General features: G+C 45.1%; 1 protein-coding gene across 2 annotated transcripts in view; it reads left to right on the top strand.

Annotated features, from left to right (window-relative positions):
• PAPPA (pappalysin 1) overlaps window positions 1-12,946 on the top strand; it is a 180,631-nt gene that overhangs the window by 61,186 nt on the left and 106,499 nt on the right. For both annotated transcript variants that reach the window (XM_059865083.1, XM_059865082.1), the window contains exons 5-7: window positions 13-205; window positions 6,242-6,363; window positions 11,884-12,391. In XM_059865083.1, the coding sequence (XP_059721066.1) occupies window positions 13-205; window positions 6,242-6,363; window positions 11,884-12,391 (823 nt within the window). The remainder of the gene's footprint in view (window positions 1-12; window positions 206-6,241; window positions 6,364-11,883; window positions 12,392-12,946) is intronic.

The following is a 12,946-nucleotide window of genomic DNA, read 5'->3' as shown; positions in this document are numbered from 1 at the left end:
TTTGAATTCCAGACGATGACTGCACCGACTCCTTCACGCCCAACCAGGTGGCCAGGATGCACTGCTACCTGGACCTCGTCTACCAGAGCTGGCAGCCCACCAAGAAACCGGCTCCCGTGGCAATTGCCCCCCAGATTGTGGCTCGCACCTCCACCTCTGTCACCCTCGAGTGGTTTCCACCCATCGATGGCCACTTCTTTGAAAGGTGATCATGCTCTGCTCTGTACTTTCATGCTGGAAAAATGGGAAGGGGAGAACTGGAGGTCCCACTCCTGGAGTGCAGCTTGGTCATGTGCTGCGCTCAGCCTGGCTTAAGGCTCTTTCCTAAATTGGTTCATACTGAGGAGGTTATTGATCTGTTGTCTGCTCTTCCTTTCTCAGCCTGTAGCACTCAGTTGAAGGCCATTGATTTGCCATGTAAAGGGCAAATCTTTCTCCATATGTTATGGGAGGAATTTTCAATCAAAGATTCCAGCCCTGTGGTTCCTGCTGTTGTTGCTGCTCACAAATACCTGTGGGCTTCAGCCGTGCCTACATGTTCCCCCCTCCTCCCCTTATCCATTCCCTTTGCAAGGACAAAGTGGATCTTGTTTTTACAGCACAGAGCTCATGGGCAAGGAGGTGGCTGGAATGGGGACAGGGACAAATGCTGCCTTCCTCCCCTGAGCTGTAGATGTGAGATGGGAATTGAGCGAGGCAGAGTCAAACCAGACCCCTGGATATGATGTGAATGTTGTCCTGTAGGTCAGTGTAGGGGTGTGTATTCCTGTCTGGAAGGCATGCAGCTATCTGATATCAATAATGGAAAATGGAGGGCTCTGGGCAGGAGTTACACCTCATTGCAGCCTACATTCAGAGCAATTCTGCCCCAGTATGACCTGAGTAACTGGGTAGTTCATCTAAAAGCTCTTATGCAGCTCTTGGATGAGCTGCAGGAGCTATGGGAGTCCTGGCAGAGAAGTTCCCAAATCAGTGACCTTCTCGCATTACCGTTAACTCACATCCCCGTTTGCACTTCTTCTCCACCTCTTGCTTTGTTGTTTTATGGAGAGCAAACTTGGAGTGTCCTTCAGGACCGCAGCAGTTCAGAGCACAGGAGGCCAAATTTACAAGTGTATTAGCACCCAAAAAGCTGCCTCAGCACTGCTGCTTTGTGCTGGGAGAGCACCTTGAAACCACTGCCTCCATCAGGGATGAAACTCCTTCCAGCACTGCTAGGACACCGTGGCCATTTCAGTGGCCAGCTTGTGCTTTATCCCACTCAGCAAAGAGCTGTTATTTTCTGCTCAGATGAGATTTTCCACCCTTATTGCAGATTAATATGGGGAGGGAAATCAAATCCTGTTAGGAATTGATAAAGAGAGGTCTTGTGCTCTGAACAGTGTTTGCTTTAATTATGGTTTTGTAACCAAATCCTTTTATTCCCTACCTGCAAAAAGGACTCATATACTTCTGAAAATTAATTCAGAATTTTTCCGCCCATAATCATTTTTAGGTAAATTAAGTTTCTCCAATTTAATTTAGATTTCAGAAGATGCTTATTGTGTGTTAAATAAATGCCATCTGCCTCTAAAAAACACATTGATGCAGAGTTAATTGTTATGTAAGCAAATATGACTTTATTACATATTTCTTATAACTCAATCAATATGTTCTTAATAACCTCTAGTTACTTGCTTCTTAAATAACACACAGTGGATAGCCTGTTAAATCTAAAATTTCATAACAGAGTTATCATATGTTAAATAAAGAGTGATTTTCCAGGAAAAAAAAAAGTCCTTCGGGTTTTCAAATCTGTGTGCTCAGTATTACTGAAGAGATTTAAAGAGACAGCCTCAAATACTTTGAGTCCAATTCCCTGTTAAAATGAGATTCCCACTGCTAACAGATTCAGCAATGTTGCCGTGACCATTTAAAAATGTCACTGAAATGTATAAATGATCCTGTCTAAAACATGCCCAAATTTTTGATCTGCTAATCAAAACAAGGATGATAGTGTTATTCTAGTGACTAATCCTGGAAAAGCCCACGTGCTGAACTTCCAGAACCGCCGCGTCCAGCACTGCTCGGTCAGAGACTCATGCCTGTATCAATTTGTGAAATTGGGTCACTGTGCAAGACAAGTAGGAGGTAAAATTGGCCAAGTATAATCTTATCTGTGTGTGGGAATACTGTAAATCTTTGCAGATATTTTTACACAAAGTGCACACCATTGGCCCAAATTTTACTTGCCTCACTTGAATGAATAAACTCATTCACTTCAATGGGACTATTCATGTAAAAAACAGAAGACTGATACTCAGCTGCTGAGTGCCTTGGGCCTGGTTTCTAATGTACAGAGGCCCCTTCCTTGCTGTTTCGACTGTGTAAAAGGGCCTTCAAAGGATGAATGGCTCTGGCTACATTAGCAAGTGTTGTGGCCCAATAGAAGGAGATCTCCAGCACAAAACAGTTGTTAATGAAGACCTGACGTCAGGGGGCTCACAGTGCTCCCACAGGAGCACATCAGGTGTGGTCCTGCAGCACATCTCCACTCTGGGTGAGAAAAAGCTGGGTCCAGCTGCCCTGCTCCAGGACTGTTCCGAGTGCTGGAAGCAGGGAGCAGGAGGAATTTCACTCCCAGAGCTCACTCCTGATCCCAATTACAATGCTGCTGTGGGCGTGCTCGGCGTAACTCAAGTTCCTTTTATGTCTCTTTTATTCTCCAGAGCTGTGCACAGGCAGTGACCTCTGCTTAATGAAAGTCAGGGAGGGAAAATTTAGCCTTCTGTTTAAAAACGTAGCACTGTGCTGGCTGTATCTGTGGGAGGTCCTGACAGGTTGAAGGGAGATGGGGCATGGAAGTAAAGAGTGTGTGTCTGTTCCCTGCTTAGATGCAAGTCTGTCATAGGTAAATTAGATGCTTTCCCCACAGGGTCTTCAAATTACCTGATTGCTTTCATGGATTTAGGGGCAGAGAGCAATGTTAACTCCTAGTTCCTGTAAATTTGGGGGTGGCTCTCCTGTGTTCTTACAATTTAGCAAAGTAGACACAAGATTTTACTGCACAGGAGTAAAATCTTCCTGATGGACCCTCCTGGCCACTTCATAGTGTTCTATTGATATTTGCTCTCTCATTCTAGAGAGCCACTTACCTACATGTAAATTTGTCAAGATGCTTTGACCCCAAGCTCCAGCAGCTGGTTGGGCTCCCAGACATCCTTAATAATCAAATATATCAAGAACCAGCATTTCTTCTTGTAGCTCCTGTCCACAGGATTGGAATCCATCCCATTCTCCATCCTCCCTTTCAAAAAAGCATGAAAAAATGCACACACAATAACATGTAATAATAAAATAACAATAAAGTAAATGAAACAAGTAAAACAAGGCAGAAAAAGAGAAGTCTCTTCATTTCCTGACTGCATCCATTGGATGTGCTCATCTGCTGTCTCTGAACATCCATTCATGCACCTCCTGTCTGAGATGTGTGGGCAGATGTGAGCAGTTATTGTCATGGGGCTCTGCAGAAAATTCGGGCAGAAATCTTTGATTGCATCTTTCTCCAAGTTTTCATTGAGGTGACAGCATTAATTTCCACGAATCTGATTCTATCTCATTCTTAGCAAGCAAATATTTTGGTCGGTGTGGTGTCCCAGAGATGGCTGGGCTTGATAATCACTCTGTTAAACCTTGCTGGAAAGTTTCAGTGCCTTAGAGGGCAGAGGACCAATCCTGAATTTCAAGTACAGCAGCTCAAATTTAATCTGTAAACAGGCGCTCTTTACCCAAAGGAATGACAGATTTTTAGTGGTTTTGGGTTGCCTACTGAACTGGTGCTGGCCCTGAAGGAAATGGTCTGTTTTTCACTAGTAATCTTTAGATTTTGAACCCACTTCACTGAAATATCATGCTGTAGGAATGAATTCCTCCTGTGCTCTGAACTTCATGAGCTGGAATTTCCCCAGTACTTGGCCTATTAGAAAACAGTGAAGTCTAGATTTTCCATTAGCCTGCACTTTGGGCAGTCATGTGCCACCATGTATAAGGTGGCAGATATGGCTATCATTCCTAATTAATAGTGGTTTTGGAACCAATTTATGTTCTTTTTTTTCTTGTTGTCTATGGCTTCATAAGGTATAAGGACCTGGCTTAGGTTTTCATAAGCCTGTAAATGCAGTTCCATAATTAGGTTTGACATTCATGGCTCTTTATAGGATTTGTGTGCAAGAGTCTGCAGACCAAAATCTTTAACCCAGGAGTCATCCCCTGTGTAAGCCAGTGGAGTTACATCAGGGTTGAGTTTGGCTCCCAAACTGGAAAAGTAAAAAGAGAAAGTTTGCTCATAGCCTTTCCCACATGATGCTCCTTGTGATTTCTCTCTTACCTCCAAGTCCTCACTGGTAAAAGGAAATGTTTGTCCATAAGCCTGCAGTTTTTTTCCACCATGGCAGCCTGTGATGAAATTGTATAGCTGCTAATTTGAGTAAAAAGCAGTCCTAATTGTGGAAACTTGGCTTCCAGAGCCCTCTCCTCATCCAGAACCAAGTGCTAATGCAGGAGTCTCTTTGTAGAGAAACTGAAGGATTATTATTGCAGGGATTTCTATCCTGACTGGTCGTGGAAGTGTCTGAAGGACAACTGCACAACAATAATTCTATATTTTGATTTCTCAGGACCATTTATTCAGGTTTCTTGATTTTTTAAAACTTTTGGTTTTGCAAGTATTATTCAGGCAAGCTGAGTCAGACACCTAAACCTCTGCTAAATAGGCAGCCGAGAAATGAAATAGGTAGGCAGCATCATGCCAGTGGTGCAGGTGGGTGAAGTGAGACACGAAGAGAAGTTACTCACAACATGCCCACGTTTTTTCATTGCCAGTGTTACAGACCATGAAAGGAAGAGAGGGCCACCTTTGTCTCCCTCTTCTTCTTCTTCTTCTTCTGCCCCATTGCCACGTTGTACTTTTCAGGTGTTTTCAGCAGGTGCATCCCTTCCTGAACTGCACAATTCAGCCACTTACTGTCTCTCTCAGCGTGGCTCAGCCACTGATGATCCCAAATAACCTCTGCCTGAGGACCACAGCCCTCTCTTCAAAGCAGTGCTGAAATAAATCATGCAGTGGTGGTTATGATGGTTAAAATTTGCATAGCTGATTATAATAGTTGATATAAATTATTTAATAATTGACTCAAGCTGTTCTTACTAGAGTAGCATACAGAGTACACTGTGTTACACACAAATTGTTTGCCTAAAACTTCTGTCCTTTCCGGTGCATTTGATCATTAAGATAATTAATTTTTAACTTTCCATTTCAGCAGAAAGTGTTCCTTAACGCAGAACAATTAATTCTGAATAGTAAGCAGCTTGCTGGGGTAAATAACCATGTACTTTGGGTCATACAGAGTTCCAGATTTGTGACCCCAAGGAACATAGGGCTGAACTGTGTGAATTGCATCCTCAGCTGATCTAAATCACCTTAACCTCATGGAGGATATTAGTGTTACTCCAGTCTACATCAACTTAAGCCCTGATCTTGTGAATGTATTAGCAAAACTGTTTAAACTGACTGAAGGTAGTTTGGGATTAGATGTTAGGAAGAAATTACTCCCTGTGGGAGTGGTGAAACCCTGGCACAGGGTGCCCAGAGCAGCTGGGGCTGCCCCTGGATCCCTGACAATGTCCAAGGTCAGGCTGGACAGGGCTTGGAGCAGCCTGGGACAGTGGGAGGTGTCCCTGCCATGGCAGGGGGTGGAATGAGATGAGCTTTAAGTCCTTTCCAACCCAAACCAGTTTGTGATTTGTGAATTGGTGTTTAACTGGATATCCCTGCTCAGCCAATCTTGCTGGTAGGACAATCCTAAAGATACCAGAAGTTCAAGCAATAAATAAATCCATGGTGAGAGCAGAAATAGATCTGAAAACTCCTGAGGCAATTTTCTATGCTCTAACCCCTAAGCAACACGTGTTTTCTTTTGTCATGGTTTGGTCTAGTGCAGGGGTGGGGGGAAATATAGGTGAATGTGATTTCCCAGGTTGCTGTCACTTTGTGTTGGATAGAGGGCTCAAAAATGCTTTCTACACAGGCCCTTGACTTAAATCTACAGAAGGTCAGCATCAGAAAACACTTTTGTCAGTGCCTTGAGAAAAGGGGGTTAAGTGGACCTGAATTCTAAGTCTTATTGCTTTTAATATAGTTGAATAAGCAGCTCATTCAGCTGTTACTAAGTTGGTGTGTTTTCCTGTTTTCCTGGCCTCCTAGAGAAGTGGGATCAGCGTGTGATCTGTGTGCAGAGGGAAGAGTCCTGGTGCAATACGCCTTCAGCGCCTCTTCTCCCATGCCCTGCGATCCCTCAGGGCACTGGAGCCCACGGGAGGCAGAAGGTGAGTCACAGGGATGGGAACAAACACGTGGTGGGACAGAAGGTGGGACAGAGCAAAGGGGGAGCCAAAAAGACAGGGGGGAAATCTGGTAGTGATTGGTTATACCTGCCTGTAACCTGGACAGAGCTAACGGGCAGAGGAGCACTGTGCCCTGAAGGAATGCCACTGGCTCAAATACCTGTGTTTTGGCCCCTGAGTCCTGCCCCTGCCCATGAATTAAGTGAATTCCAGGAGCTGAACATGAATTTCACAAAGCAGCAGAGTGCCAAGAAATGCTGACCATTCACATCTGCCAGACTAATTCCTCAGGGGAGCTGTTTTCTCCCTCGACTCCAACTCCAAAAGTGAGGAGTCGTGATTTATTTGAGCCTGATTTGTGCTGCCTTCACTTGTGGTGAATAGCAGTGGGCTGCAGCAGCAGCCAGGGGAAGGAGGTTGCCCTTTGGGCAAGTGCCCTGCAGCAGGAATGCAGGTGACCACGTCAAGCCCTCTTGTTCAGGGTGTTTTGCAAGTCATTCTCTTGAAGCCTGTTGGAGGGAGAATGGTCTGCAGGGCTGGTTGTGCAGTGCCATTAGATCTCCATCATTAACTCCTCCACACGTCCCTTCCGCTGCGTCCCTGGGTGTGTGTGGTGGAGCATATTTAAGATTGTACCAGGCAAAGGTCAGTCATCCCAAATCACAGTTTGGAAACAGCAGAGTATTATTTCAGCTTATTATTTCAGAGTATTATTTCAGTCCCTCACCAGCTTTTCCTTCCGGAGCAGCCACACTTCACCGTGAGCACACAGGTGAGCTCACTGAGCCCCAAGGACAATCCTGGGTTTTGCAAACTCATTATACAAATACCTCCTTATGTTAAGGGTTTGTTTGTCCTGCAACTAAAGCACATGGGAGTTATTCTGCAAGGAATATTATTTGGGCTGGCACCCAGGAGCTCTCCCTTGTCCTAAGGTCAGCACATGCAACGAGCTGTGCCCCTGCTGCTTGATGGGACAGTGGTCAGTGTCCTCTGCCCCACACACCTGTGTCCCAGGTTGGAGGCCCAGCAGAGGTTGTGTTTCACTCCAACTCACCCCCTAAATTTAGAACAGGTTGCCCAGAGCAGCTGTGGCTTCCCCACTCCTGAAAGTACCCAAGGCCAGGCTGGACAGGGCTTGGAGCAACCTGGGATAGTGGAAGGTGTCCCTGCCCATGGCAGGGGTGGAGCTTTAAGGTCCCTTCCAAACACAAACCATTCCATGATTTTAGGACATCCAAGGCTGCTGGGCACAGCTCAGAACACACCTGGCCTGGTGGAAGCTCCATCCTGGGAAGCAGCACTCTGGGTATGGGGGTGATTGGATCACCCTGTAAACAGCATTAGCAAAGTTTGGATCACTTGCAGTAGTAGCTCAGAGTAGAAGGTGGAATTTCCACTTAGCCAAGGATTACAAGACTTTGAAACCTGTTTTCATTTGCAACAAAACTTGAAACTTTTGAAATTCTCCATGAAGGAAAATTAAAAACAAAAAGTGTTTGAGGCCGGCCAAAATGTTTTGTTTAGCTCATATGAACTTTGGTTAAATTATGACATTTAAAAATATACACTTTTAGTATAGAAACTAGGGCAAAAGCAACTTTGAATATCAAAATGGAAAGTGTTTCAAGGTGAAAAAGTGAAAAGGTTTCTCACAAAAATGTCAAAACACCGTGTTCCCATAGTGTTAAAAATTTCTTGCCATTTTCTCTTCCAGGATAAAATTTTGGCCAAATAAACGCAATTTTGCAAAGTGTTTTTATTTTGAAGGGACTGTGTATTCCATTGAAATATGCAGTTCCATCAAAATTTCTCCACCGAACTTTGATTTGAAAACTTCTAGATCTCACACGTCTTGCCAGAGGCATCATTCCTAGAGAAACTAAGCTACTCTGAGATTTATTACTCAGCAGCATTTTGCATTTAATTTCCTCTTCTTGCTGTGTGTGCCTGCATGTTCTTAACTATGAAGGGTTCAGTCTGATCCTTATCTGTCTCATTTAGTTGCTCCTGTGCCACTTCTATGGAACAAAAGTTTGGTAATCATGTCCTCAGGATTAATGAGTGGTTGCCACTTTAGGGTAGAAAATATACCCAGTGTATGGAGTTTGTTGCTCCATGATTTTCTGTCTCCACTACCACACTCCCTGACATTCAGGCCCTCTGCCTATTTGCACTTGGGCTGAGTTACAAATAGCAATTAGATCACTGCCTGGCTTCTTTAATTGTCTATTTGTGAGTACTCAAGCCATCAAGCTTTAAATTCACTTTCTGCAGGGGTTCTTAGGTGTAAATCTCCACTGCTTGAATGTCCGTGGAAAACAAAGACAAAGGAGGCACAAACATGGCCAAAATGAACTTGTTTTAAAATCTGAGATGACACTCATGGAAAAAGTTCTGTAGGACTCATCCAGCTTCTGAGCAGAAAACCACACTCCCCATGTGTCTCTGGAGCAGCTCGGATCTCCTTTTCCTGAGATGTCCTACCCCAGGCAGCTGCACCAGCCGTGGTCTGGGCTATGTGGGAGCTGTGCCCGTTGCAAAACCCTGCTGTGGGCAGTGTCCTTCCTAATTCCCTGCTCATTCCTAAGCATGGTAGGATCCAGCACCAAGGCTGAGGCATCTTGTGGTTCTTTCTCAGCCAGTTGTGGCCCCTGCACGAGGGGCTGCACGTTCCTTGACAGGGGTTGTTGGAAGGCTCGTGAGATCAGGCAGCTCTGATTTACTCTTTACTTCACCATAGAGCCAGAAGGCTGTAACCTACCTGGACTCTCACCAGCAGCACCAGCTAGGAAAACAAGCCTTACAGCACCTCCATAACTCTGTCAAAGGGGGGTTTTATGTAAGAAAGGTGATTTTGGCTCAAGCCCAGTGGGTACCTTTGCTTGCTGTGCAATATATGCATACATCAGTCAGTTCCTCCTGCCTGGCTCACTGCTGACTGAGAGAAGTGTGAGATTATTATAAAAATGTTGCTGCCTTGTGCTGCTCTAGAGCTCAGCCTTTTCCTGGGTCTAATATTTCCCTTGAGAGCAACTCCTTCTGTATCTTACTTCTCCCAGCTGGACACTGTAATCCCATTGGGTGGTTCCTTTATCTTGACCACCCAAGAAATGTGGCAGGTGAGTTGCATTGTAGCAGAGGTGATATCCTGAGAGACTCCTGATGCCAGATGGCCTCTGAGGCTCTGTCCTTGTGCTGGGGGTTCATCCCAGGGACTGCACTTAACTGCACAATGAAGGATTGACACACCAGGCTGTAGGACAGCGTTTTAGGGAAAGGGACCCTCCTAACCTGCCATCCCTGCTCTCCAACCAGGACTTGGGCTTTGGCTGCTCTTCACAAACCTCACATTCCTCTTTTATGTTAGGCAAGATGTGATGCTGCATGAGGTGCTGTTCTGTGTCTGATTTGTCTTATAAGGCAAAGGATTTTCAAAATCTGAGTGCAGAGGGAATAATAATTTCTACACCCTTTCTTTATACATACAAATATTTGTAATTTTCAGAGTATTTACCCATCTCTAGAAGTCCAGTTATATGAAATAAAGTTTTTGTCCTCTTCCATAATTAAATGAATCTTTCTTACCTAGGTCTAGGTGTTGGATAATATTTAAGATAGAGTTTCTTTATCTCAACTTCATTGAAGTTTTTATGAATGACTACAGTCTGCCACCTGTTTTGGGGTAATGCTCTGTGTGCTAAGCTCCCTGGAGGCTGCGTCTAATTCATGCATCTCCAGGGATCACACACTGATCTTACCAAAATGTGCAGGTTTGTTTGGAATTTAAGTCTTACTGAACCTTGAACTGACAGAGGTGAATTTGCAGGATCCCAGGTGGGGACATACTGGGCTGTGAGCCATTAGCTCCATTTTCTTTCCTGCAAGAGGGCAGTGATGAAATTCACACAAAGCCCTCTGAGATACTGGAGTTAAAAAAGCCCTCTGAGATACTGGAGTTAAAAAAGACCTTAGGGCTGCAGTCAGGAGTTTGCTGTGGGTCTGAGAAAGTCGTCAGGGGGCTCAGCCAAGCACACCCAGCTGGCAGTGAGGGTGAGATAACGTGAGCTGAATGGGGTGTTGCTGCTCACAGTGATTATCCACAGGGCTCACCCACTTGCCAGTGGGGGAAACTCAAGCATGTTAAATGGACCTCTGGCTCTCTTCAAAATGTATCACTGCTGTGGTCTCTCCAGATGCTGGTCTTAGTGGCATTCCTGCTACTCTGTGCCATGTGAGGAGGAGAGAGGGGCTCTGGGATATAGGAGGAGAGGGGGAAGCATGAAAAGTTGGGCATCTGCAGGACAATAACGTTGAATCGCAGGAAGGCTGCCAGGAAATCTATTCTGCATCTGGGTTCATTTGGTATGAACAGGAGAATTCCCTGAGCTGTTTATCCTTGACAAAAGAGACACATTTCTAACACTTCATTGAATCACAGACAATCAGAATAACCTTCAAACGTTGCCCTTTTCTCTTTAAATTAGTACTGATGTCCTGTTTGTCCATGTATGCCCAGTAGTTTATCTTGCTTTTTCCTCAGTTGCAAACAACTGTGTTGTCCTTTTTTTCCCCTCTGCCTTCTGTATTTCTCTCCTCTCATTACCTTTCTTTATCTTTTTTTCTGTACTTTGCCTTCTCCCTGTCATGCTTGCCTCCCTTTTTGTGTGATTATTTGGGAAGGAAAAGGGAATTTATAGCTCTCACTGGATTCTGTTACCAACTGTTCCACCCGTCTGACCCCTCTGGATCTTGCAGTCCATGACTCCATGCCAAGTTGTAATGTTACCATAGTATTTGGGAACCCAGCAAGCATTGTGGCTTTCATTATTTTTTAATACTACCTCCCATGTAGTTGAACACAGCCAATGGTGAGAAGAGTAAAAGCACAAGTGCCTGTTGTTCCATCACAATGAGAGCAAAGAGACAGCTCAGACCTGTGCTCCATGTGCCTCCAAAAAAGGGGCCTTGCACAACATGCTAGATCGACCTGTAAATGCCACAGGAGTTGCCTCTGAACAGCACAACTGCTTCTTGGAACAAACAAAGGCTCTTTTCTTGTCTTTGTTAAAGGGAAAAAGATTGTATTTTCGAATGAGAGGCAAGGGAATAAGTAGGAGGTGAACTGGAGGCAAAGTGACTCTGTTTATCAGGTAAATTACCAAGTGGAAGAGGTAGAAAATACCATTGTTTGGCACAGGGAAAAACACTAGAAATAAGAAATGCAGGCCCAGCTGCACTGGCACAGAGTGTGTTGTGTGGTATCCAGTCCAGCTGGGCACTTAAACTGGGTTTGTGTCTCCCACCTGGCCAGGAGACACTGGTGTTCTGTTCCTCCTCCCCGTGTGGGCCCTGCCTGTTCTGATGAAGTAAATAATTGGTTTCCTGGACAGATATGTTCTCCTGCCACCAGTCTGCCTTTAAACTGATGCCAATGAAAACTCATGTTCTCTAACTTCTACTTCTTCTGTGTCCTCTCTTTGCTTCCTTCTTCCTTTCCAGGGCACCCTGACGTTGAGCAGCCCTGTAAATCCAGTGTCAGGACGTGGAGTCCCAATTCGGCCGTCAACCAACACACAGTGCCCCCAGCCTGCCCCGAGCCCCAGGGCTGCTACCTGCAGCTGGAATTTCGCTACCCCCTGACTCCAGAGTCCCTCACAGTCTGGGTGACCTTCGTTTCCCCAGACTGGGACTCCAGTGGAGCAGTGAATGACATCAAGCTGCTCACCGTCAGCGGGAAGAACATTTCGCTCGGGCCACAGAACGTCTTCTGTGACATCCCACTGACCATAAAGCTGGATGTGGGACAAGTGGGAGAGGAGGTGTATGGGATCCAGATCTACACCTTGGATGAGCACCTGGAAATCGACGCTGCCATGCTGAGCTCTGTCCCCCACAGCACCCTGTGCTCAGGCTGCAAACCCATCCAGTACAAAGTTGTCCGGGACCCCCCTTTCCAGTCTGGATCTCCAGTGGTCATCTCAAACCTCAGCAGGAGATTTGTTGACACGTAAGTAGCTGCTTTCCAGAGAGCTGGATAGATCAAAGCAATGTCCTGTTCTTCTCATCCTTTTAATGTCCAGCACTACAAGTGGTTGTTAAGGTGTTGAACTAGACAGACATGCCAAGAGTTACCAGGATAGGATGTACTCATAGTTTGTCTCTGAAACCAGGAGCATTAAACCCAAATGAGATAGCCTGAGATTTCATGGCGAGTTTTTGAGAAATTTCTGGGATAGCTGTTCAGGCATGTGTCATTCAGGCTTTCTTTAAGTAGAAAGGATAATGCAATCTACCTAAGATGACAAATTAAATGTTTAAGCTAACCTAAATGAGGACCTCTGGAATAACATGGTCATCATTTCCTTGGCAATCCTTTGAAAGTAATGTTTTGGTGGAGAAAGAGAGAGCAGGGCTTTCAGTGTTTGAGCACTAATTAACTGCTCAAGAAAGTGTGCAAAAAAATACACGTGCATGTTCATGTGCATAAATGTGTTTCACCCACTTCCATTTTCTGCTTTCATGGGTCACTAAACCAAGTTGTGTTGGTGTGAGATTGTTCTGA

This window comes from Haemorhous mexicanus, chromosome 21 (assembly GCF_027477595.1).
Source record: "Haemorhous mexicanus isolate bHaeMex1 chromosome 21, bHaeMex1.pri, whole genome shotgun sequence".
NCBI classification, from domain to species: domain Eukaryota; kingdom Metazoa; phylum Chordata; class Aves; order Passeriformes; family Fringillidae; genus Haemorhous; species Haemorhous mexicanus.
The sequence above is the reverse complement of the archived record's forward strand: the minus strand, read 5'-3'. Positions and strand labels throughout refer to the sequence as shown.